General features: G+C 44.7%; 1 protein-coding gene across 2 annotated transcripts in view; it reads left to right on the top strand.

The window, feature by feature from the left end:
- LOC132570607 (uncharacterized) overlaps positions 1–27,217 on the top strand; it is a 70,262-nt gene that overhangs the window by 31,691 nt on the left and 11,354 nt on the right. The window contains exons 4-9 of one of the 2 annotated variants that reach the window (XM_060237470.1): positions 7,409–7,609; positions 14,573–14,686; positions 16,926–17,038; positions 19,385–19,465; positions 22,191–22,313; positions 24,623–24,715. In XM_060237470.1, coding sequence (XP_060093453.1) covers positions 7,409–7,609; positions 14,573–14,686; positions 16,926–17,038; positions 19,385–19,465; positions 22,191–22,313; positions 24,623–24,715 — 725 coding nt within the window. Of the gene's footprint in view, positions 1–7,408; positions 7,610–14,572; positions 14,765–16,925; positions 17,039–19,384; positions 19,466–22,190; positions 22,314–24,622; positions 24,716–27,217 lie in introns of both variants that reach the window. The other variant, XM_060237469.1, reaches the window with a different exon arrangement.

The raw sequence follows: 27,217 nt of genomic DNA, 5'->3' as shown, positions 1-27,217 counted from the left end.
TGATCTTGGGCCAGACATACACTGACAGCCTAACCTACCTCACAGGGTTGCTGTGAAGATAAAATGGAGAAGACAAGAATTATATAAGCTGCTTTGGATCCCCATTGATAAGAAACACAGGATATTAAATGAAGCGAAATAAAAATAAAAAAAATAATTTTTTCACCTGAACACATGAGTAAACAGCCATGGAAAACACAGTCTCTCACTGAAGACATTGCTCAGTAGACTTCAAATATATGTGTGATAGGCGACTCAGCCAATGGGAAAGTAGGGAGAGCCAATAACTGACAGAACTGAAATGGTTGCATCTCACTGAGAGAATTAGCTTTGCTGGCTAGCAACAGCCACTTGGGCAAGAGAAAGGAGCAGGCTGAACCATTGGCACACAAGTACTCTTGATTGATAGTTTGATGGGCCAAAGGTTGATGCTGTGCAGTCCCATCCAGTCCCAACCTATGAGGGAACTGGGATTTCCCAACATGGTTTTATGTTATAGATACGTTTCCTGTGTGTAATCCTGCCATACAATAAATACATCTGGTTGGAGCTTGCTATCACAATACTACAATATATACATATGAATAAAGAGGTATGGGTCATACAATGATACCTACAAAGCACAAAGAGAGCAAGCCTCATATGCAGAAAAAACAGCATGAGAGGAGACCCATAAAGAAAGCACACAGGGGGGCATTAAAAAGGACACCCAAGGAATTGGGGCCACAGAGCACTGAAGGCTCAAAAGAAGGTGTGTCCCCCCAAAAAAAAATAAAAAAGGGAGAACACATGCCCTCAGAAACTGCTCCACAATCTCTGAGGATGCTTTACTTCACCCATCACCAGTGCTGCATCCATGAGGCATCCTTTATGCCCAGGAAAGCAAGCTAAGTGGGACCTTGCAAACTCTCTTCCAAGCTCTTCCTCAACTTGTCTTCTTCTGAGAAGGAAAGAAGTCTTGGTAGTTAGTAGGGCCTGAACAGAGATAAGCCAAGTTCACAATAGGAGCCTGGAAAGATCAGGAGCCGGCAGGCTTTGAGCTCAGACTCCCTTCCCAGCCTCCCCCAGCAGGGCAAGCAAATAGTGCTACTGCTGGGGATGAATGGCAACAAAGATCCAGGAAAGCAATTACCAGTCATTTATAACAATGTTAGTGAGTTTCCGTTCTAGTTCCACAGCATTTGTGAATAAACATTGCAATTAGAAACCAGAGGTTCCTAAATGCTGAGATGAACATGAAAATTGTGTTCTGTTATTGTTTGGGGTTGATCAGAAGGTGATGCTATGCAATCCCTGGCATTCATGTAAAGGATGGTAACAACGCAAGGCATAATTTTTGCAGTCTCTTTTGGTGACTGAAATGTTATATAATATCTATTTTGTCGCTTTAACAGTATTAGGAATAATTATGACCTCTAACAACAGCAAATCATGACAGCAATTTCTGTCACTGTCTGAAGTCTTTCCATGTGAATTTCAAAAGTGTTCTGAGAGCTTAATGGAAAAGATAATACGAGAGTTTAGCTGCATGCCTGAATCTATTTGGAGGCAGTGGTGCAATCCTGTGTGATCACTCCCTCTTCACTATGAATGTAGCTTTAAAATAACAGTGCAAGCCAACTATCAGTTTCTGCACTAAAACAAACAATTGGTCCTATTGGGAGGCCTGACACAAACCGCCAATCATGGCCCATTTATTTTCTTTGCAGCCTGCTCTATCTTATTCATACATTTGTGGCAGCAAATTTCATGGTGTTCAGTGGGACTATCTTGTGTCAAAAGCCCATAGTCCTTGGCCTTCATGGGACCTTGAAGGAATATCGTTTAGCCAAAGACCTGTCCAGAGGAGTGGGTGATTGTGTGCATAAAACACACAACATTTTGGGAGATCAGCCACCACTCTGTGCAAAGTTGTTGACTTGACAGAGTGAAACAAGGAGGGTGCTTTCATGGAGCCTCTCGCTCAAGAAAGGGCATAGGCACAGGAGAGCAGGGCAGGCTCATCTTGCAAATGCCCCTCTCCACTAGGGTTGCCAAGTCCAATTCAAGAAATATCTGGGGACTTTTGGGGTGGAGCCAGGAGACTTTGGGGGTGGAGTCAGGAGACATTAGGGCGGAGCCAGGAACAATGGTGTGACAAGCATAATTGAACTCCAAGAAAGTTCTGGCCATCACATTTAAAAGGACAGCACACCTTTTTAAATGCCTTCCTTCCATAGGAAATAATGAAGGATAGGGGCACCTTCTTTTGGGGCTCATAGAATTGGACCCCTTGGTCCAATCGTTTTGAAACTTGGGGGGGTATTTTGGGGAGAGGCACTAGATACTATACAGAAAAATTGGTGCCTCTACCTCAAAAAACAGCTCCCTCAGAGTCCCCGAAACCTCCAGATCAATTCCCCATTATACCCTATGAGAATCGATCTCCACATAGGGAATAATGAAGTGCTCAGCAGACATTCCCCGTCCCCCCCCCCCATTTCAGGCGACTCTGAAGTGAGGGATTGGCCTCTATACTCATGAGTTGCTGCCAACTTCTTCAAAGTAACACAGACACACCATCCCAAGAGGAAGCCTTTCAATCGGAGACTGAAGCCTCTGGAGGTGGAAAGGCACATGTTCCTCTGGGGGCAGGGCTTCCCCCCACCGGCCAGCTGACTGGGGGTGGGAAGTAGCCTGGGAAAGTGGAAGAACCCCTCCTGGGACCTGGGATTGGCAAGCCTACTCTCCACACATACATACTCAAGCATAAGCCCCACTGAGTTCATTGGGAGTAAGCCCACTTGAGCCTCGACCAGGACAATTTGTTGTAGAGTGGGGTGTTTAAAAAGATCCACTTCATGTGCCAAATATGCCACTGGAGCTATGTACCTTATGCAAGTCAGGAAAGGAATTCAGAGTTTGTTGAAGGAAGCCAATCAGAGACCATTCAGAAGCAGAAAAAGAGGCAACAAGTAAGGGGTGAGATACATAATCGAAGAATGACCCTCAGATGTAGTGTGATGGGCTGGGAATGTACTTTAACAGGGACTGCACAACTGCAATGCTTCAGCATATGTGAGAGGAGAAGAGGAGAAGGAGGCAGCTGCAAAGTAGAAAATGTCATTATAAACCACTTGGAGATTTTGTCTTGCTACACAAAATGGTCAGTGTGTGACTAAGTAATGTGGGCCTTCCAGTCTAAAAATGACCAAATAATATGAGCCTGGTGATTTCCCTCCCTGGTGATTTTACAAGGGTTTTGAGGGATTGTGAATAGAAGTGGCCCTTGAGGAGATGAGGCCATTCTGGGGGGGACGGGCAGCCGTTCTGAGAGAAGGGCAGACATGCTTTAGAGAGCAGTCATGCTTGAGACACCATGAACCATGGAGATTATCCAGTTCATTTATGTCGGAAAAGAAGGTCCAGACATTGTCTCTTAGCCTCAGCATCCAAAGGGGTTTACAAGAGACTCAGAATGACAGATAGGCAAACTACTGGTTTCCTTCCTGTTTGTTTAACCTTCTGTCTCTGTCCCTTTGATGTGTAGACTGATACCTCTCAGGGAAATTGCCTTCCTTCTGTTGTCTTCTCCTCTTGCACACACACAGAGAAGAAGGCATGTCGCTCTCCATTTTTGCACCATGGATGGATTTGCACCATCAGCATCCATCCAGGTAGTAGAATAGCTAGATTCTGTCTCCCTTATTCAGGGCTTTTTCTGAGCAGGAACGCACAGGAATGTAGTTCCGGCTGGCTCGGTGTCAGTGGGTGTGGCCTAATATGCAAATGAGTCTCCACTGAGCTTTATCTACACAAAAAGCTCTATCCAAAACAATGATGATGTCAGAGGGTGTGGCCTAATATGCAAATGAGTTCCTGCTAGGCTTTTTCTACAAAAAAAGTCCTGCTCTTATTTAATATCTGGAATGCATTTCCCCAAATAAAAAACTCTTATTAATTTGAAACTGACAAGTGGCTCTGTGTAACTCTGTAACTGGCTAGCACACTCAGAACAAAGAGAAGCTTTGTTTTGAGTGCACTCTGCTGCAGTAGATATAGATTACTGGTTTATCATATCAGTGCATCGATCTATATAGATTACTGGTTTATCATATCAGTGCATCGATCTATCAAGTTATAGGGTACACCAAAGCCCAGTCTGAAATCTCACGGTTGTCTTTCAAGCCTGTGAAACTGACTCTTCCATCTAAAGAGAGATATAGTTTACAATGGTTACTGCATGTGTAGGATGTATTTATTAGGCCCGGTGTACCAGTGTGTACGTGTAGGAGTTGAGGAATTGGTTCCACCTCAACACGCGCTGTGACAGTATTTGGGGGGTTTGTCGGTCTGGGGCCAGCAGACCTAGGAGGTGCTTGTGGTCCATGGCTATGGTGAACCTCCGCCCGTACAGATACTCATGGAACTTGCGGACCCCCGCCACGATTGCCAGAGCCTCCTTGTCTATCTGCGCATAATTGCGCTCTGCTGGTGTCAGCTGGTGTCAGTGTGCGGGAGTAGTACGCTACCGGTGCCTCCCTCCCGTCCGGGAGTTGGTGCCCCAGGACTGCTCCCACCCCGTACGGTGACGCATCGCAAGCCAAGATGACGGGGAGGCCCTCGTCAAAATGGTGGAGCACCGCATTGGACACCAGGACGTCTTTGACCGCCTGAAACACGGCGGCTTGTCGTTTGCCCCAAACCCAAAGGGCTTTTTTGCCCAGCAGGCGGTGAAGGGGCTCTGCTAGGGCTGCCTTGTGGGGGAGGAATGAATGATAAAAGTTAAGTACCCCCAAGAAGCTTTGTAGCTCCGCTTTGCAGGTGGGGGCCGGGGCTTGCACGATGGCTCATGTTTTTTCTTCCGTTGGGTGGATTCCCACTGCATCTACGGCGAACCCCAGGAACTCCACCCGTGGAACCCCCAGCAGGCATTTCTCCCGCTTGACTTTGAGCCCCGCTGCCTGGAACCGGCGGAGCACCTCTCTTAGTCGGTTGCCGAATTCTTCGGGGTCCGGGGCGGCGACTAAAACGTCATCGAAGAACGGCTGGACTCCGGGGATCCCTTTAAGAAGAGCGTCCATTATACTCTGGAAGATCCCCGGAGCGACGCTAACCCCGAACTGTAGCCTCCTCACCCGGAAGGCCCCCCTGTGGGTCACAATGGTTTGGGCCTCCGCTGTCTTAGCGTCTACCAGGAGCTGCTGGTAGGCCTGTGCCAGGTCCAGCTTCCCGAAGATCTTAGACCCCGCTAGGGCAGCCAGAACGTGGCTCACCACCGGCACTGGGTAGCGGTTATCCTGCAGCACCTTATTTATTGTGCACTTATAGTCTGCACAGATCCGCACCTCCCCGTTCGGCTTGATTGGGGTTACTATAGGGATCTCCCAGGTGGCGTAATCCACCGGCTCTAGGACTCCTTGGGCAGTGAGGCGGTCCAGTTCGGCCTCTATTTTTGGTGTTAAGGCGAACGGGACCCTCCTTGCCTTGAGCCGGATCAGCCTGACCGCGGGGTCTAGTGGTAGGGAGATGGCTGGCCCTTTGTAGTTCCCTAGGGAGCCATCGAACACGTCAGGGAACTCTTTGCATATTTCCCCAAACCCCCTGGGCGTTAGGGTTTGCCCCACCTCCTCCAAGCGGATCCCCAGGGGTTTGAACCAGGCAAGGCCTAGTAGTGTGGTAAGCTGGCGCTTTACCACCAGGATGTCCAGCGGGCCGTAGAAGGACTCCCGCTCGACTTGCACCCGGGCCCACCCCACTATTTGCACCGGATTCTTCTGGAAGTCCCGGAGTATGAAGTCCGCCGGCACAGTTTCCTCAGGGTTTCCTCCGCTATAATGGAGATGGAGGAGCCGGAGTCCACCTCCATTTGGCAGGGGTTCCCTTTGATGAGGACCGCCACTTTGATTTTATCGGGGGTGGCGAGGGGCAAGTTCAGTACCTGCATGGTCGTGGAGGCTGTGGAGTGGAACTCTGCCGACTTGTGATGCGTGGCCGGCTTCCGACGATTGGGCTTGGCACAGCAAGCCCGTGCGATGTGGCCGGTCTTCCCGCAGCTCCGGCAGTCCCAGGTCCGGTACTGGCAGTCCCTCCTTTCGTGGGGGTCGCCGCAGCTGGCGCACTTGGTGGCGGGGACCCTCTCCGTCACTGGGGGTCGTTCAGCCGCTCGGGGGCGTTGGGCTGCTCTGCTAGGTGGCCCGGCGGGGCGGCGCAGCTGGTAGGCTTCTTCCTCTTCGGTGCGGTCGGGGTCCAGCTCCTCATGGTGGACGGCGTCGGTCCGGGCCTTGGGGAAGGTCCTCGCGGTCCTCCCGAACGCCACTGCTTTGTTGAAGGCGCTCTGGAGGGTGAGCTCTTCTTTGGCGAAGAGCTTCTGCTGGAGCCTCTCGTCGCGGAGGCCCCACGTGAAGCGATCGACCAGGGTCTCTTCCATCTGGGGGAAGTTGCAGCTCCCGGCGATCCTGCGCAGGGCCGCCAAGTAGTCGGCGGCCGACTCTCCTGCCACCTGGTCCCTTTTGTGAAACAGGAACCGGCAGGCCACCCGAGAGGGCTGCGGCAGGAAATGGCCGGTGAGGAGTCTGCTAATCTCCGCGAAGGACTTCTCTGTTAGGCGGGCGGGGGCCGAGAGACCCTTGGCGATCTCGAATGTGGCCGCCCCGCAGACGCTCAGGAGAACGTCCCTCTTTATGCTGTCTTCCGCGACTTTGTTGGCCCTCAAGTAGCATTCGACCCGTTCCATGTAGGACTTCCAGGCCTCTGGATTCGCGGGGTCGAACGGCTCAACGTGACCGGTGTTCCCGCCCTGGTTGGCCATGGTGGCTGCGGCGGCGGTCGTGGCCGGGTGGTGCCCTTGGTCTCCTTCATAGCCCGTGAGGCTAGAATCCCATCCTCGTCGCCAGTGTAACGTACTCGGTCGGGAGACGCGAGTAGGGCAACATTCTTTATTGGAAGCACGTTGCAAGAGAGAGAGCACGCGGGCCGGGTCCCGCTTATGTACAAACCCCGGTACAGCCTACTGGACAGATCAGGCCAATCCTGACCTGTTACACTTCCCGCCACAGCTGGTGATTGGCGGGGTCTCCGCGCCCGGCACTGGAGGCGACTGGGACAGCCCAGTCACCTCTGCGCATGGGCGCGTGTTGCTACTGATACACTACACATTTAAACAAATTCAGAAAGGTGAGTTTGAGGAGGTCATTAAAGGGAAACAGTAAATGTTTTAGGCAGGAGTTCCAAGTACAGGGGAAGGGAGTCATTTGAGGGAAAGCAAGGGAGGGGGGTCTTCTTGGTGGCTGGCATTGTCAGATAGGGGGCACAAAGCAAAAAGGGATATATAAGGTTAGGAATAATTTTAAAAAGCCTCAGGTTTAAGTAAATATATGTGCAATGCATCTTCCCACTCTTATTTCTGATTAATGTTTTACTGTTGCAGAAGCCTGGGTTCAAACCGTTATCCCTTCACACTCTCAAGTAATTGAAGATTCATTAAGAAGTAATGCTGAACCCAGATCGCAAGAAATGATAATCTCATCTGTCCCTCTACCAGGCAGTGTTACTGACTATCTGGATGAGATACAAGTCCATCATTCACATGCAGTGAAAAGCATAGCTGTTGATGAGGAAACTCGTCATGGTAAGTATTTCGTCACTCACTGGCACATAAAATTTACTCCTGTCATCTCCATTTTCCACATATGTAGCAAATTAAACATCTTATAAGAGTGTGCAGCATACATTAACTGTTTAAATTATATGCAGATGTATATATGGATTTCAAAGAGTTCCCTACAGCGTTAGCTTATCTGAGTGATCAGACACAGGAAAAGTTCCATGGTGCTATAAACCAATACTTCTGCCCAACCAGTGAAGTGCCAGCAAAAGTTTGGTCTATTATGCTGTTAACATGCGTCATGAAATTAATAGGCTACCTGGATCCCAGCTACTTGGTATGTTTGTACACTGTCAAGGAACTCAGTTTTTGTGCCGCTGGAAAGAAAGCTGCCCCTAGAGATCTTGCAGCTGTGTTTAGGGTTACTAATTTGTAACCCAGATAACCTGACACTAGCTAACAATGGCAATGTATGAGAGATTGTCCAGCTGCTATGCTTCAGACTGGTTCCTTTACTAATCTTGCCATGTTCCTTTACTATTCCTGCCCTTTAACTTTCTCCCATTGACACAAGTGACAGATTTCTGCTTCCTACAGGCAGGGCTGGCTGAAGATATTCTGCTGCCCCATGCAGGTCCTGGAGAATGCAGAACAGGGAGGTGATAATTAATTGCCTGGAGCTTGCCATCCTCCCAGTTGGTATAGATCAGACAAACCATGGGCATAGTTCATGCTTGCCTCCTACTTCCATGCTGCTGGTAGTTGAGAAGACAACTCCCAATAATGCTCCCAATACCACTGGATATAACAGAAATGTCGTAAACAACCCTCCCCGTAGGTCATGGCACTTTATTTCCACTACTCATGTTTGTTTCCCCTCTATATCTATCTGTGTGTCTATACCTGTTGACTTCATACATCTGATGATTTCATACATTCATCATACATCTGATGAAATAGGCTCTAACCATGAATGAATGTTTGTGCTTGAAAAATAAACCTGTTACTCTTTAAGGTGGCAAAGATTCTTTTTTGGGAGGTTGCTACAACAGACCAGAACGGCTATCCTTCAAGAATTTGTCTCTAGCATTAATTATTTTGTTTTGTAAGACCTCACAGGGTTTTGCTTGCAGCACTAAGGCTGAGTCCTGGAAGAAAAGGCACCTCTGAGCATGTACATGTGCCTTTCCCTCACCACTGAATGGCAGTCTTTGCTTTAATAGATCAGGTTACTTCTGAAAACAAAATTAGGTAGAGTTTTCAAATATAGCACCAAATCACTTGCATTTTGTCCTTTCTTTGGGCCCATGCAGTTAAATGCATCCTTTAAATGACTTAACAACTGATAGAACACATTGCTTGATCTTTCTGCCTGTGCAGTTAGTAACATCTATTTGAGAAGTGATTGCAAGATTAGCTGAGTTCACACATAAACACTGAAGGTGCATAACACCTAAATACTAAGTCTCAATGGGAAAATATCAGTTTTTCTCCTCTATCTTTTAGCTATATGTCTCTTAAAACTGGAGGGAGCAGTAATGGCAACTGCAAGAAAGCCACCTACCTGTGCAAGAAAACAAACTGGAAATTTGACAGCTTGTTAAATGATCAGCTCCCTGTTTGAATCCATCAAGTAGACTGTGAGCCAAGTTGGTGGGTGTTCAAGCAATAATTAGGAAAAAAAAGATCCCTGCTAAATTAATGGTAAAGAGAAAGTAGCTAGAGAGCAATATTGATGAAATCTCAGGTTATATGGTGTCATTCCCCCATCCTTGACTGCTTTTCAAACACTGGAACATTGGAATGGTGATCTATGGAAGAGTGAAATTCTCTGCTTTCATATATAAAAGGAGAAATTAACAAATATGGGCATATTTTGCTGTAACACTTGACTTCATCTATTCTTTATTGACTTGCAGGCAAGGTACCATTCAGTATACATGCACAGTGGCTTGTAATTTTCAGTGAACAGCAAAAACAAACCCCATCCAGTACATATGCAAGACTGCATGACATTTTGGATTGTGATGGAGAACAATGACAGTCCAAAGGGGAAGCAGAAGTAGCCCATTGCATCATCTCTCATAGGCAGCAGCAGTTGCTTTTAGGTTGCTTCAACATAAAGGTTTTGCTCTGGCTTGGCATCCAAACTGGACAGGTTTTTGAAGGTAGGGATGGGCACAAACCAGCTGACAAACTAAAATTCGTCATTAATTTTGGCTGGTTCGTGGTTCATGAAATGATGTACATGAACTGAAGAGCTATCATGAAGTTCCACAAATTTTGATGTGGTTTGTAAAGAACAGAAAACAGGAGGTTTAAACCCCTGCGTTAAGCTCTTCACAAAAAAACAGCTGCTGTTTGGTTTAAATGGTTCAGCTGTTTAGTTTAAATGGCTTGGAGCCATTTCAGAAAGCAGGGTATGAAATGCTTCCCAGCCATTTCACCCCTTGCTTTTAGTTCACCACCAAAAGCTGTGGTGAGAGGCAGGGAATAGAAAGCAGTTGTGTAAATGTCCTGGAGCCATTTAAAGCCCTGCTTTCTGCTCCCTGCCACTTTTCACAGGGAGCAGAATGCAGGGGTTTAAAATTTAAATGGCTGACAAATGGATATAAAATGGTTTGGTTTGCAGACCAGCCTATCAGTTCATGGTTCAGTTTGTGCCACACAATTCATGCCTAACTGCTTGGCCATTTTATTAATTTGAAAGAGGGTTCCCCAGATTGGGAGGGAAGCAGTTAAGGCACTGGTTGCCAATCCTCCAGGGGGAACCCAAAGCTACATTTGGTCTCTGTGGTAACCAAGTGCTGGGTAGCAGGAGACCAGATGTGGGGCCTAAGGTTAAGAAAGGGAACTAGGAGTCTGTCCCTTCTAGCAGTCAAACCCCTAAATGAACAGTGGCAGCAGAGATACCCTAGTGGCAGGAAGCAGAATAGCTCCTTCCAGAAGTTGGCAACCCATCAGAGGGAGTGGGCAGAACAGGATCTGTAGGAGAAGCAAGCCTGCTCCGTCACAGATACAATCTTTTTTTGAATGATCACAATCAAAGCATGCTTACATCCCCTGTGGACTGGAAGGGGTACCTTTTTGAAGGTCCTGCCCACATCAGTACTATTTCCCTTGCCTCTGCTCCCACAGTTGCCATCCCCACAAACACATACACCATTGGAGGGCATTTTGAGCTTTTTAAAAAGAAATCATCAGTTTACTACAGCACAGTGTTATTGCCATGAGAGGGATTGAGATAATGTTATTACACAAAACCAATCTAGCAATAGCAGTTTTTAAAAGAAAGCCCTCCAGTGGCATTGGGGTGGGGGGTGAAGATAGATTTTTATAACCTGCTTTTCTCTAGTTTTTGTGGCTTACAATCACCTTTCCCTTCTTCTTCCCATAACAGGCACCTTGTGGGAAGAGTTCCCTCTAAGCTGAGTTTGTGTGAGCTAGCTCACAGATTTTTAGTCTCCAGCTCATGTCTTGGCTCAGGAAAAATGGCCCCAAAGCACAATAATTTATGCAGTAGCTCACAACTAATGCCAGTAGCTCACAAAATAGAATCTTTGCTCGCAAGACTCTGCAGTTTAGAGGGAGCATTGCTTGTGGGGTAGGTGCAGCTGAGAGAGTTTGGAGAGAACTGTGACTGACCCAAGGTCACCCAGCAGGCTTATTGTGGAAGAGTTGGGAATCAAGCCCAGTTCTTCAGATTAAAGACTGTGGCTCTTAACCACTACAGCACTCTATCTCAGTGGGTGGAATGTCAGCTGCAGGGACTGAGGGCAAGAAAGTGTGGGGGAAACTGCCGTATGGACATGAGCAACATAAAGATTTATTTATTTATTTATTTAATTCAATTTATATCCCGCCCTACCCCACCGAGGTGGGCTCAGGGCAGCTCACAACACAAAAAGATCTCCATAGGCGATCATTGCCATGTGTAAGCAGCCTTACTCCCAGTATGCATGTGGTGAAAGTCTGTCGACCAATCTGGACTCCATTTGGAATGGCTTCTGTCAGCCATCTAACTTTTCAAGCAATCAGGTGATCTGGCTACCGAGGTCTTAAATACAACACACACACCCAGCACAAACACTGGGAATCTCTAGAGTCTAGATAATATCTTATCTCAAATGTAGCATAAACAAAACAAAATATTTAAGTGAATTTTGCCAGTTTGGTGTAGTGGCAAAGTGTGCAGACTCTAATCTGGGAGAACTGGGTTTGATTCCCCACTCCACCACCCACACCTGCTAGTATGAGCTTAATTTGTTCATAACTCTCTCTGTGCTGTTCCTCTCAAGAACTCTCTCAGCCCCACCTACTTCACAGCCAGGTACCTGTTGTGGGGTGGGGAAGGGAAAGGAGACTGTAAGCCGCCCTAAGACACCAAGTGAAAGGCAGAGTATAAATCCAATCTCTTCTTTTTCTTCTTCATTGCATTTACTTTTCTGCTTGGCATTTTGTGATAAACACTGTATAATTGTAGAGGTGTATAGTGGAAGACCATTGTTAACACAAGGAGATTGTGGTGACCATAAGTTTCTCTTTCTGTTTAGATAACAGAACCAGGTTGGAAGGGGTTAATAGTATTGTTTTTTTTTCCTTCTTCAGTATTTGCACCTGGTGTTGGAATGGGGGAGATGTTTTTGCCCTTGGAATGAGTCCCAGCTGAGCTTGTTTCACTGTAAGTTAGGAGGTAGATCCAGGTGGGTTGGTGTGAAGCATCAGAACAAAGTTAGAGTCCAAAGATACATTTTATTCAGGGTGTGTGCGTGCACACTTCTTTGGACAATGATATGGAATACACTGAACAGTGCTACATATAAGTAGTGATAGTGAAAACATTTTTAACATATTAAAAGAATGACAAGTTTGGTTTGGTTATTATCTGCATGGGTCCAACTGGGGGAGATAGCAAAGGCAATAAATATGTCAGAATTGGAGAATGATGGTGAGAGATGCTCATAAGGTTACTTAATTGTAAAGAGTAATAAATTTGTCTTTATCATGCCCCATATCTCAAGCATGAGTTAAATTAACAACATCTTTCTCTTAAAGGTATTTCTGTCCACCTAATTTCATTCTAACATGTAACTAGCATTATAAACATTATTACACTACACAAATAATTTAAAAATGCATTAGAATACAGCAGATGTATAACTCTATTTTGTGAAAATGGATTTAGCATATGTAATAAGATTTTTTTTAAAGCTAATATCCCTGTTGAGTCCTGGAGAGGAGTTTGTTCCAAGTGTTGCAATAACCTGTAGATCAGCAATTTCCCTTTCCATTCTGTTCTTGACGTTACTTTCACTAAAACAGCTACTTTGAGGTCACCCATTGAATGTCCTGGAAGGCTGAAGTGTTTTCGTACAGGTTTCTCAGTTTTGTGATTTCTAATGCCAAACTTGTGTCCATTTATCCTTTTGCATAGGATTTAACCTGTTTGTCCTATGTATAAAACTAAAGGGCATTGTTGGCACTTATTGGTATATACAATGTTAGAAGATGAGCAACTGAATGAGCCTGAGATGGTGTAGCTGATGTTGTTAGGTCCAGTGATTGTGCTGTCTGGGTATATGTGGCAGCAAAATCAGCTTCTGGGTTTACTGAAAGCTCTGGTACCAGAGTCTGTGTTCAAAATAGATGTTTCATTATTGTGGGTGAGGAATTGTTTGAGCCTGGGGGGTTGACTGTGTAGAAGAAAAGGTTTGCCCCCCAGTACCTGTGAAAGAGAAAGTGTCATTGTCCAATAGAAGATGTAAGCCATTGATAATATGCTGAACTGTTTTGAGTTGAGCATTGTGTTACCACCAATAGTGTCTTTTTTGGGTCTATCTTGTAACAGGTTTTCTCTGGGTACTATTCTGGCTTTGTTAATCTGTTTCCTGTCTTCATCAGGTGGATACTTTAGTTCCAAAAAGGTTTGCTGTAGATTCCATGGGTGAGAACCTCTGTCAGTAGAATTGCTATGGTTATAGCATAGGGATTGGCTGGAGGCATGCAGCTATGTTTGTTGGTCAATAGGTTTCCGCTATAAGGTAGTGTCTATGTATCCATTGTGTATTTTTACAGTAGTGTTCAGAAAATGTATTTCTTGTATAGATTGGTTCATTGTCAAGGTTGATGGTGGGGAGAAAGTCATGGAATGGCTGGTGGAGTATGTCCAGAGCTTCCTTACCACATGTCCAGAGAATAAAAATGTCATCAATGTAGCAAAGGTATAAGAAAGGTATAAGTGAGTAGGAGTCCAGGAAGCATTGCTTGAAGTCCACCATAAAGATTTTAGGATATTGTGGGGCCATGCGGTTGCCCATAGTTGTACCATTGATCTGGGGGAATAGCTCATCACCAAATCTGAGTTGGTTATGAGTGAGAATAAATTGACACGGTCTGGTGGCAAAGTTAGCTGTGTTGCTGTCAGAAATTATATTCCTTATGGTTTGTAATCCATCTTGGTGTGGGATGTTGGTATACAGAGATTCTGCAACCATAATGGCTAAATTCAGACCCCACACAGGAATGCAGAAAAGAACTAAACAAAATTATAAAGGAATTATCGCTGCACATTCAGAAACAAATCCTTTCAGAGATACCACAGGAACCTCAACCAGGTACAATTTGTTTCCCTAAAGAAGAGACAGGAGTAGATAGAAAGAGAAGAAAATCTCAGTTCAGACCAGGCCAGTGCTGAGCAGCCCAAATTGACCCACCACTGATATTTTTAGGGTGGAGAGGTATGGGTATAATCCTTTTGTTATTCTCTGCTTTACGCTTGTAATTGTATAACATAAAACTGTTTTTCCTTCCACCACTAAGTCTGGGCATTGCTTCTTTGAAATCCTTAAAACAACCAAAATTTGCAACACAATAATCTGAAGGATATTTTAAAAACCTTTAAAGAAGGTATGTCAGGGATAATGGATGACTAATTATAGAGTCTTGTAATGCTTTCCCAAATGATTTAGAACCTGCTTTATTTTATAGGTGAAATCAAGCAAGGACAAAGTTGGCTGAACAAACTTGGATTTAACAAGAACAAGGTGTCTTTTCTAAAATGCTTCAATGAATGGAAGGGAAACAAAACACTTGTCCCCAAAGGTAAACAGAAGCAAGTATTATGCTTGTCATTCTGTAGTTCAATTCCCACAGCAAAACAGAGGCGTTACCTTGAGCAAGGTAATCCCTTCATAATTTACACATATTAAATGAATCTGGGTAGTTCTCTTGTATGTCCCCTATGGGTGTGGCTGCCCATCTGCAAGATTTCTTGGCTATATTCTGTATGATTTTGATTTACATTTCCTACAGCACTTCTGCCTGCTTTCAGATGAAAAATATCAAGTGCATTCTCTACAGTGCCACAATATGATCACTGCATGTACACTGGCTTCATGATCACATGATAGATGTTCATTTTCCCAAAGAAGGAATGTTATATTATTACTGGCCTGAGATGAATGCACAATGGAAGGAACCTTCTTAGCAGCATCCTGTAAACTCCATAGGGAACAAGTCTTCCTAGATCTTCACGTGACTATCCCCCATTGAGTTTACCCAAAGCTGCTAAGAAGCTCCTGAAAGCTGCTAAGAAGGTCCTTCTGTGTGGTTTCAACATAGGTCTTCCTCAGGAAAAGCTACCATGTGATATTATTTATTAAGAGGTGTGAATAATCAATTAAGATTATTTTCTTTTTATTATTCTCTTTTGGTAGCTTTCCCTAAGGAAGACCTATGTTGAAATGGGCACCAAAATCTAGATATCCAAAGGGGATTTAGCAACCTTGGGAATGTTTCCTTCTCAATGGATTGATGCTTTAATGTGAATATGATGATATTATTCAGTAACTGGAACTGTGTATTTGAAATTTTTTGACTTATATTCATGGCTGTATGAGAGGTATGTCACATATTTTTGTACAATTTGTAAATTGAACACACCATTAATATAGATTTATTACACAGTGGGGTTTTCTTTTGTTTGCACATCTTTTACACTATGGCCCTACATTTAAACATATGTTCATATTAAAGACATATATCTGCATATAAAAACACCCTCATATAAATGATTAGAGTACAGGCACTGAACTATTATTTTTCATGTTTTGCAAACTAGTTCAGAGAAATTTGCAAATGATAGATTTTAAAAATTTATTTACTTCATTCACACTTCACCTTTCTCCCCAATAGAGATGCAGGGTGGCTCAAATCATTCTTTCATTCATTTTATCCTCTGAACAACCCTATAAGGTAGGCTAGACTGAGAGTGTGTGACTGGCCCAAGTTTACCCAGCAAGCTTCCCTGACAGAATGGAGAGTCAAACCTGGGTCTCCCAAATCCCAGTTCAACATACATGCTTGGCCTTCCTCAAGCCTCTCTCTGTGCTCCGCACAAGGTCTGAGAGATCCCACTCTTCCCCAGCTTGGAGGGAAGGACATGTAGCTTACCATGCAATGCTATGTAGAGTTACTTCATTAAACTCATTATGATAGAGTAACTGTGGAGGGTTGCATTGCTAGTTTCCTTTAGCATTTTAGTGTGCAGGATCAGGGCCGGCCTGATGCCCTGGGGTACCCTAGGCAGACCTGCTGCCTGGTGCCCCCCCAAGTGCCCCCCACGGCTCCCCCCTGTGGCTCCATGCCCCCTCCCCACCCACCCCTGCGCGGTCCTGCCTGCCCCCCCTCCTGGAAATTATGGCGCATCAAATGTCTGGCTCTTCCAATCTTCTGAAGTGCTCTACTCTCAGATACTGGAAAGGAAGGGGGGGGGGGTCTGGTTTGACGTGCCAGAATTTCCAGGGGCTTTATAGCCCTTGGAAATTCTGGTACGTCAAACATCTGGCTCTCCCTAGCTACTGAAGTGCTCTACTCTTACGTACTGAAGAGGAAGGGGGGGAATCTGGTTTGACGCCTCTGCTTGTTTTGTTAAGAGACAAAATGCGCAGATGCGAGCTGCAAAGCCGGCTGCGCATACTTTTAAGACCATTGGTCAAAGATGCTAATAAATAAAAAAAGGAAAAAGCTCTCCTTGCCTTTTGCTGACAAAAACTAAAATTTAAAGGTTAACAATACTGTATGATTGCCTAGCAATGGCCACTGAGGGCATTTGTTTCTTAAAACTACAGGCACTGCTTCCATTATTGGGGTGGGGAGATTAACCACCAGTATAGTTTTTGTTTTAATTTTTTCTGCAAAGCTGCAGTGTTTTTCAGAATTATACAAAAATCTGTCTTGTATGTTGATGGCGCCAGTTTTCTTGATTTAAGTATCCACAGATTTGGTCATATTGAGAATTAGATATGATTGTATTTATTTGCATATATATCATATATTGTAGGTAATCCAAATTCTCCTAGAATAATGTCTCATGACAAGCAGCTGGGTGGATGTCTATCCAAAGAAGAGCAGACCTACATTCCATACAGATTAGCTAAATTATATATTACCAAGGTAAAAATAATGTGAAAATAATTTCTGATACAAATTTACTTTAATGGATAGTTCAATATTAATGCATCAACTGATTAATTTAAACCACTGCTGAACACAAGGTGATATTTCTTTTTATTTTTCTCTGTTGTGCACTTTCTCTCAGAGCAGGTGTAGTAATGTTAATAATTATAAACATAAGAAATCTCTTTTTTAACATTAGTGGCTTCTGGAAAGATGTATTAATTTCTGGCCTATATAAGTATTTTTTTCTGAGATATATGCTTTTGAATAACTAGTGAGATTTTTATAACATAACTGGTAAGATTTTTACAGCATAGTAATTTTTATAGATCCTGATCCTGCAAATGTTCTATCAGAAAAAATTACATTAGTATTTGCATGGATGGAATCCTGGCTCACATCCAATACTCAAAAATGTTTAAAGTGTTTATACATACCAGAAATTCCAAATATATTTGATCAAATAATTTTAGGGCACATGAGAAGAATCTTCCCATTTTCTCTCTGTTTTCATCCATAATATTTTTGCATTGGGGTATCTAAATGGGAGATGCCAGAAATAGGCTGGGCTTCCACAATATGTTATTATGCCTGAATCATTCAGGTTCCAAAGAGGTTTCTTGGATGTGTACAGCTTTAGTCACACAGTGAATAAACTGAAGGTCAATCAAGATAAGGCAGAGATTATATAATGGTGGGGACCACAATGGTCCAGCTAGGTGGTGAAATGGCTGGTTTTGTTTTCAGTTTGGGAATACAGCCAGATCCCGCTGTGTTCCTGCTTGACCAGGTGGCAGCTGTGGTCCATACTGCCTTTCATCATCTTTCATTGCCCTACCCAATGGTCCTCCTGATAGAAGACAGGGACTTGTTTCTCTGCCATATACATCTTAGTAAATTCCAGAGTAAATTGTTGTTAGTGCTTTCTGTGGGTCTGCCCCTGAAGTTCTAGAGTGCAGCAACCTAGCTTTGGTTGGCAGTTATTCAGTGTTAGCACATCATATCCACGTTGAAACAACTTAATTAGCTGCTGATTTGTTTCTGAGCCCAGTTCATAGTGAACAGCCTCCTGGTGGTGGTGGAGGGGCTTCTGCCACCCTAGATTTCTGGTGAGGCTATAAAACATTCTTCAGAAGCATTCTGCAGAGCCCTTGGGGTAGTCTGGGCCAAAGGGAATATTTTTCCAGTTATGTGCAGGTAGGGTTGCCAAGTCCAATTCAAGAAATATCTGGGGACTTTGGGGGTGGAGCCAGGAGCAAGGTGTGACAAGCATAATTGAACTCAAAGGGAGTTCTGGCCATCACATTTAAAGGGACAGCACACTTTTTAAAATGCCTTCCTTCCATAGGAAATAATTAAGGATGGGGCACCTTTTTTTGGGCCTCATAGAATTGGACCCCCTGGTCCAATCATTTTGAAACTTGGGGGATATTTTGGTGAAAGGCACTAGATGCCTTTCATAGGGAATAATTGCCCAGTAGATATTTCCCTCCCCCCCCACCCTCCTGCCGCTTTGTGATGACACTAAGGCAGGGGGGGCCCTCCAAACCTGGGGATTGGTAACCCTCTCTCTCTCACATACACACACTTGCCGGTTGGTTCCTCCACAACGACATCTGAAAAGAACAGGGGCTACACTGCGCTCTCTCTCTCTCTCTCTCTCTCTCTCTAACACACACACACACACACTTAGTACCTCTGAAACCAAAGCAAAACAAACCGAAGGACTGTATTGCTGACCCTTCCCATGAAGTACTTCCAGTTCAACTTTAAAGGTACACAGACACACACACATTTTGAAACAGACCTGTTTGCAGGTCTCTAAACCTGCCGGAGAGCTGCATGGTGACTGTGGGGGAGGGGCTTCCCCCACCGGCCAGCTGACTGGGGGCGGGGGGAAACCTGTAAAACTGGGGGATCCCCCGCTGGGACTTGGGGATTGGGAAGCCTATGTGCAGGATGTAATTTAAATGCATTTTACTTATTATTTTTATTGTGTTATTTATACAGTTTTGTTGTATTTTATACAACTGAGTTTTCAGGTGACAGGAGAGCATATGCATAGTTTAAATCAATACATAAAATATAAACAAATCATTTTAAACTTGAAAGTCATCAACAGTTTTTGCCCAAATCATCTTTAGAAATACCATCCTCCTTTATAATACCCCCCAAGAGTTCAGATCAACTACAATGCCCTGCTTCAGGTGCTGTTTTACGGGGAGGCTAGACAGTCATCTACTTGGACCAGAGCTTTTCTCCATCCATTTTACAATATGGGGAGAAAATGTGATTGTTAGTAATTGAGAATGCTAAACTATTTCCTTTTACCTTCTGTGACAGATTATAAAAGACATGCATCAGATGAAAATTGGGTATATGAAGGTAATCAAAGAGCTGGAGTGTGCAGGAAAAGAAAACCAGGTGACTTATAATGAAGATAAAACCCAAGTGTTCTGTCTTGTACTGTGAAAACAAATGTGTCTCAATATACTATACTAGTCGCATATTCCCAGCCTAATCTACTTCACAGGGTTGTTGTGAAGATAAAAGGGAGGAAAAGAGACTGATGTAAGCTGCTTTGGGTCCCTCATTGGGGAGAAAGGTAGGGGAAAGTTAAGAAAATAAAAATATAGAGAACCTGCAAAAGAAGTTCCAAAATGTTATGACACCCCCTGCTAGGGTTGCCAAGTTCAATTCAAGAAATAGCTGGGGACTTTTGGGGTGGAGCCAGGAGACATTGGGGTGGAGCCAAGATCAAAGCCGTGACAAGCATAATTGAAATCCAAAGGGAGTTCTGGCCATCACATTTAAAGGGACGGCACACCTTTTCAATTCCTTCCTTCCATAGGAAATAATGAAGGATAGGGGCACCTTCTTTTGGGGCTCATGGAATTGGGCCCCCTGGTCCAATCTTTTTGAAACTTGGAGGGCATTTTGGGGAGAGGCACTAGATGCTATACTGAAAATTTGGTACCTCTACCCCAAACAACAGCCCCCCAGAGCCCCAGATACCTGCGGATCAATTCTCCATGATTTTCTATGGGAATAAATCTCCATAGGGAATAATAGAGTTCCCAGCAGACATTTCCCTCCCCTCCCCCCGCTTTCTGATGACCCTGAAGCGGGGGGAGGGTCTCCAAACCGGGGGATCCCCTGCCTCCACCTGGGGATTGGCAACCCTACCCCCTGCACACACACTATTTTCTTGAAATTTAGTTAATTGTACTGGGGGGCGGGGGTGGGTGGGAATCTTACATAAATTGGATCTGATCCTATGCAAACTTAAGTTAACAGAAATGAGTGGCCTTCAGTGTTCCTACACAGCATTAGGCTGATATTCTAGACCTATTGACTTTAACTTAGTAATTATTTTAAAAACTGGCTATAGCGGGTCTTCCACTAAATCCTAATTAAACTGTATTTGCATTTTTTGATGTATTATGCTCACTATTCAGGCTGCCCTTATTTAAATTACAAATGCACCCTCTTACTCTTAAAACTTTAAACCCAGGTTCCATTTTTCTTGTTAGATAGTAGCTCCCTCTGGTGCTAGTTTTGGGGAGCAAAAGCATATGCATTAAAAGGAAGGCAACAGTCCTTTCTGGCAATAGTCCTCAGAATTAGAATTCACTTTGACTTTCAGAAGTAGATGTGCTAAAGAAGAACAAAAAACAGGCAGAGGGAAGATGGAACTCTGAGGGATAACTAGAGTTCTGCCTCCTGACATCAGGGCATATTTCTACTTTTGAGTCTTTACTAGAAACTGTACACACACTTACATGATATCCCTCCCCCTTTTAAATTAGAGGGTTAGTTTCTCTTCCTTGCTAAAGAATGGCAGATCTATGACATTTTCCCTCACCCTTCCTCCAAGCAAAGTACACGTGGTTCTCCCATTCTAATTATTCTCAGAACAACCCTGTGAGGTAGGTTAGGTAAGTGATGAACTGGCTCGAGGTGAATTGGAAGTTGAACAAGAATTTAAACCAAGGTCTTGTTTACACTATTCTAATCACTATACTAGGAGCCCTGTGGTGAAGAGTGGTAAGGCTGCAGTAATGTAAGTCCAAGCTCTCTGCTCACTACCTGAGTTCGATCCTGTTGGACATTGAATTCAGGTAGCCAGCTCAAGGTTGACTCAGCCTTCCATCCTTTCAAGGTTGGTAAAATGAGTACCCAGCTTGCTGGGGGGAACATGTAGATGACTGTGGAAGGCAATGGCATATCACTCTGCCGTGAAAACGTCGTGATGCGGCATCACCCCAGAGTCAGAAACAACTGGTGCCTGCATAGGGGACTACCTTTACCTTTAATCACTATACTACCTAAGAACCTAGGGATCCACTACCAGTCACAGAAGACAATACTGACCTATTTTGCAATGGTATAAGGCAGCTCTGTGTGTGTTTGTGAAGTGGAATGTGCAATTGAATTATTATTGTTAGCCAAGTATAGGTAGATTAGTACCACTGCCATTTGAAACTGTTAACACTGAGGGAATACTGTCATCAAAATTCAGGCTGAGTCAGACACAGTTCAGCTTTCATACAATTGCTAAGTGATGATTTCATCCTGAAGCATAATGTTTTTATCATCTGCCCTATACATTGTAATGCCTGCCTTAAAGCTGCGTAAGTAACATTAGAGTGAGACTCTAGATTTGAAATATTGCTTCGATTTCTTTGTATTATTTCTATTGAGGGTTTTTTGTATGGTACTTTTACAGACAAGTGTAACTGATTAGTAGTACTAATGGAGCCTTTTGCACCAGTTGAAAAGCAAAGATGGATTATTTTGTTCCTTGATGCAGCATCCATGAACCCTGACATTTTGTCTACTAAATTGCTTTGATACATACACTCCCAATCAGATTTTCAGAAAACTCAGAATATGGGAGGAAATATGCATGACTTCTGTTCCTTCTGTTCATGCTACATAGGATCCAACTCAATTTATTTCTACAACACAATCAGTGACATTTTTCAGACTTAAAAAGGGCAACACTACTTACACCAGAAGCCAGATTACCATTGGTTTTATGATATAATGAGAGAAACGATCCAGAGGTTTGGATTGAAATGGATCATTTCCATGTTCAGTTGCCTTTGAAGTTAGCTTATTTTCTTCTAAACAATATATTGGACAGGAGCAAGGCATAATGGCCCTGAAAAATCAATACAGCAACAAAATGAAGATCCTGAGAGTCCACCTAGAAGCTTATCAGAAGCTGATAGACCAGAAAAACCAAGACTGGCAAATCACAGTGAAGGTAAAAGGAGAAATATAGACACCTTGAATCAACAAATGTCAGTGTTAAATATGCACATTTCATAAACTGTTTCTTACATTTTCAAGGGGTTTAAGAAGGCTATTCAAGTTATGGTCATTTATTTGGCAGAAATCCACTGAAACAAAATTGTGCTACATTTTTTGCAGCACTAACTGCTAATTTGTTCTTTGAATTTCTTTGAACTCTCCTTATTATAAAATTAAGCTGTGAGCTAATTTGCATAAAACATTTTGATGGGCTACAGTAATCATCACATGAAGCCCAATACCCTTGCAAAATCACAGGCAAACTGTATGCAGGCAGGGACTTAAAAGTATCAACCACTGGACATTTCATAGAGTTATATGCCACTGTTACTCATGTTCTGTGTGGAAAGGGAAAATTTCTAGATGGTGCATGTCTATTCTGAATTCACAAGGTATAAATTGCTACATGCATCAACACACAGTAAATGTGCTTCTTTCACATCTTAGAGAAGTGCTTAGCAGTTTATTAGTAGGAGGTGATGCCTTAGAGTAATATATTGTCAGTTTTATGTATTGCAGTACACCGGTGTCATTCCTTATTGAGCAGATATAATGGAGATATATCTCAAATCCTATGCTTGTTCTATCTATGAGAAATTATGGCAAATAAGCAGTTGGGATTCCCCCCAACACCATCCACATTTTGCAGTATCACAGGACACTGTGGTTAACTGAGGTCAATTGTTCTTCTTGTCCTGAAGCTCAGTAGTCTAGCACTGTACTGTAATTGTCCTCTGGCACTGACTAGAAGGTTTGGGGTATATATGTAAAGTAGGGCTGTCAGGTCTGACTCAAGAAATATCTGAGGACTTTGGGGGTGGAGCCAGGAGCAAGGTTGTGACAAGCATGATTGAACTCCGAAGGGAGTACTGCCCATCACATTTAAAGGGACCACATACCTTTTAAGTGCCTTCACTCCATTTGGAAATACTGGAAGATAGGGGCACCTTCTTTAGGGGCTCATAGAGTTGGACCATGTAGTCCAATCTTTTTGAAACTTGGGGGTTGTTTTGAGGAGAGGCACCAGATGCTGTGCTGAAAATTTGGTACCTCTATCTCAAAAACATCCAGATCCCCAGATACTCACAGATCAATTTTCCATTATATCCTATGGGAACTGATTTCCATAGGGTATAATGGAGTGCCCAGCAGACATTTCCTGCACACACACATAACCCTGAAGTAGGAGGAGGGCTTCCAAACCAGGGGATCCCCTGCACCCACCTGGGGATTGGCAGCCCTAACACTGTAAAGAGATTTTCATCTAGCTTGGAACCAGGGTTGTATCATGTGTGAAATGTTGGCAGAGTGCCTTTGCAGTAGTCAGGAGACTGAACTGATTTAAAATAAAGGAAGCTTTATTTAGGAACTAATAAATTGGATCATAATGACAAAAAGAAGATAAACCTAATTTCCTTGCTAGCTAAGAGAGCGTGTTCTGGACTGTTCTAGAAAAAAGAATAGCATTTCACCAACAGACTTGGAGAAGCCCATTTTAGAAAGAAAATACTACCTCTACAGTCCTTTCTACCCCTACAGGATTTCCCCTCTTCTTCTTTGTACACAAGACATTGTTCTATTCCAGTATGGAAGAGGTTATTTTTACCTCCTCTTTCCCAGGCAGTGTGGGAGCACTGGTGGGTGGGGGAGATGCATGCTTTGCCAAGTCAAGCATTCTATATGCCATTAGGAGCGCTACCCAGCTCTGTTTCGCTCCGTTTTCTTTTTTAACTGATGATTAACTGTTAATTAATCTTCAATTCTTTTTTAACTGATGATTAACTGTTATCAGCACCTCATGTCTCACAGCAGCAATCAGCATTCTCAGCCTTCATGGCTCAGTGTGTCCTTTTTGTCTACATTTTTCTGCATACCCTAAGGTTCTTCCAGCTGGACGAGCCCCCTGCCTAGTCTTTGGGAAGACCTGTTTTGCTGCTGTTCTGATAGGCACTTGACAATCCAGCAAAAAGGATTAGCAACTCTGGATCAGAAAATACGTGGAGATTTGGGGGGTGGAGCTTGGGGAGGGCAGGGTTTGGGGAGGGGTATAATGCCATAGAGTCAAACTTCCAAAGCAGCCATTTTCTCCAGGGGAACTGATCTTCATTGCCTAGAGATCAGCTGTAGTAGCAGGAGATCTCAAGGCGCCACCTGGAGGGTGGCAATACTAAGAACAAGGGAGTTTAGATTAGAGAAAATTTGTATTCTCTTACTGCAAGCTGTTACAGCAATAACATTTTCCCCATTTTGTTATATATCCAGAGACTGGAGGAAGAAAATAATAAACTGAGACAGGAAAATGAAGTGCTTGTAAAGCAAATAAGAATGCAAAAGGAGGAATGGGATAATGAAAAGGTAACCCAAAATTAGAATGGATTTTTTTTCCTAATTAGAAACAATTTTGTTTTTTAAAGCTAAAATTATATGGATATTTGCCTTCATTTTGTGACCCATGAAGTTACTCAGATGTCTACACATATGTAAATTATTTTAATGGACCCTCCTGTCAGTTTAATTAGTGGTCTAAAGTAGATGTATACAACAAGTGTTTGGCTTTGGAATGGGTTAATTTCTAGCTGAATCAGATTCATTAATATCAAAAATAAAACTGGACCTGTTAGGAAATCAATCTGATAGTTGATTTCAATGGAAAAGGCATTTCTGGGTGGGTATTACCTCTCCAATGGGGATTAAATTTTCAGGGATTGCAGCTCCTGCAAATTTCAAGCATATAGTAGAAAATCTACCAATTCTTGTGGGCAGGTAGAAAGCTCTCTATGCAATTTTGGTGCATAGCACAACACAGATTAGCTTGTGATGATGATGATGATGGTATCATCTGCTTAATTTCCCTATCCCTGCCCAAACCAGGCTCTGGTGAATGTACATCAGAAAATTGTACCTGTTCCTTCTTTCCCAGATCCCTCAAGTGTGAGGTGATAGTATGTCTGGGAAATTGGGGGGGGGGGGGTGGCTGGGTGGATTTGGAGTGTGTGAATAATTCTGCTCCTCTCCTGCATTCAGTTTCCTTCAGCATTTTCCTCCTGTGTTCCTAACTGTCAGATAGTACAAGCAAAGTGTTTTGCAGTGCAGCCAGACTGGCAGGCACTACCTGCCTATCCTTGTTGCAAATGGACGAAGTCCCCTTCTTCCCCATACCTCATATCTGCGGTTTCTCCCCCTTCCCTGCTCAACTCCAGTGTAGGCCTCTGGCCCAGCTCCAGAATGTGCAAGAACAGAAATTTTCTGAAGCAAGGGGTGGGGTTTGACCTTCTCTGAGAGATAGGCTCCTGGAGACTCCTGGAGGTAGAAAAGATAGCTTACTTTCCACTGAAAGATGTTTACAGAACAAAATGAAGATAACAAGTTTCTGCTAAAGAAGAGACTTCCGCTCATATCTAATATGCTTAACAAAGATTCTAATAGAAGCCCATTGTTCTCTGTTTCTAGGGTGGCCAGACCGTCCCGGTCTCCCGGGAAAGTCCCGGTTCTGGCCCCCAATTCCCGGCTCCCGGGCTGGCTATACTGGGACCATTAGAAGTCCCAGTATAGCCAGCGGGGAGCCGGAGGGCCGTGCACGCGGGGAAGGAGGCGAGTGAGGGAGCCAGCGTCCCTGCGCGTGCGCACAGCAGTGTGCGCACGCGCAGGGACGCTGGCTCCCTCACTCGCCGCCTTCCCCGCCCGCGCGCGGGGCCCGGCGGCGGTGGCGGAGGCCGGGGAGGCCGCGGAGAGGCCAGCGCTGGTCCCTGGAGGGCCTCCAGAGACCTCCGCTGGTCCCTGGAGGGCCTCCAGAGACCTCCGCTGGTCCCTGGAGGCCCTCCAGAGACCAGCGCCAGCCTCTCCACCGCTTCCCCGGCCTCCGCAGCCGCCGCCAGCCCCGCCAGCAGCACCAGCCGCCCGGAGGAGAGGCCGCCACCCGCCCTGGAAGAAGGTAAGCAGGGAGGGAGGGGGCCGAAAGCGGGGGGGCGGCTGGCGGGAGGGGGCGGCCGGCCTTCCTTCCTTCCCTCCCTCCTTCCTCCCTCCTTCCTTCCCTCCCTCCTCCCTTCCTTCCCTCCCTCCCTCCCTCCCTCCTTCCTTCCTTCCTCCCTCCTTCCTTCCTTCCTTTCTTCCTCCCTCCCTCCCCCCTCCCTCCCTCCCTCCCCCCTCCCTCCTTCCTTCCCTCCCTCCCTCCTTCCTTCCCTCCCTCCTTCCTTCCTTCCCTCCCTCCCTCCTCCCTTCCTTCCCTCCCTCCCTCCCTCCCTCCTTCCTCCCTCCTTCCTTCCTTCCTTCCTTCCTTTCTTCCTTCCCTCCCTCCTCCCTTCCTCCCCTCCCTCCCTCCCTCCTTCCTTCCTCCCTCCCTCCCTCCCTCCTTCCTTCCTTCCCTCCCTCCCTCCCTCTCTCCTCCTTTCCTTCCCCCCTCCTTCCTTCCTCCCTCCTTCCTTCCTTCCTTCCTTCTTCCTTCCTTTCTTCCTTCCCTCCCTCCCTCCCTCCCTCCCTTCCTCCTTCCTTCCTTCCTTCCTTCCTTCCTTCCTTCCTTCCTTCCTTCCTTCCTTCCTTCCTTCTTTCCTTCCTTCCTTCCTTCCGTGGCTCTCAAATATCCGATGTTCATGTCTTGCGGCTCTCAAACATCTGACCTTTATTCTGTGTTGCTCTTGTGACTGGAGTAGACAATACTGACTTTGGTGGACCCAAGCACTGATTCAGTGTAAGGGAGCTTTGTGTTTGTGTCTTCTGGTGCAATTTTGTTCTCAGATCCTGTATTTACTTCATCAGTATATGGGATAAGGCACTTTCTCAACTGTGCTGCATAATGCAGCCTATTTATTTTGTCCTGTTTGCTCTGTTGGCTCTATCTGCGCCACCTTCATCACTTTCGGG

This window comes from Heteronotia binoei, chromosome 4 (assembly GCF_032191835.1).
Source record: "Heteronotia binoei isolate CCM8104 ecotype False Entrance Well chromosome 4, APGP_CSIRO_Hbin_v1, whole genome shotgun sequence".
NCBI classification, from domain to species: Eukaryota; Metazoa; Chordata; class Lepidosauria; order Squamata; family Gekkonidae; genus Heteronotia; species Heteronotia binoei.
This window is presented reverse-complemented; position numbering and strand designations above follow the sequence as displayed.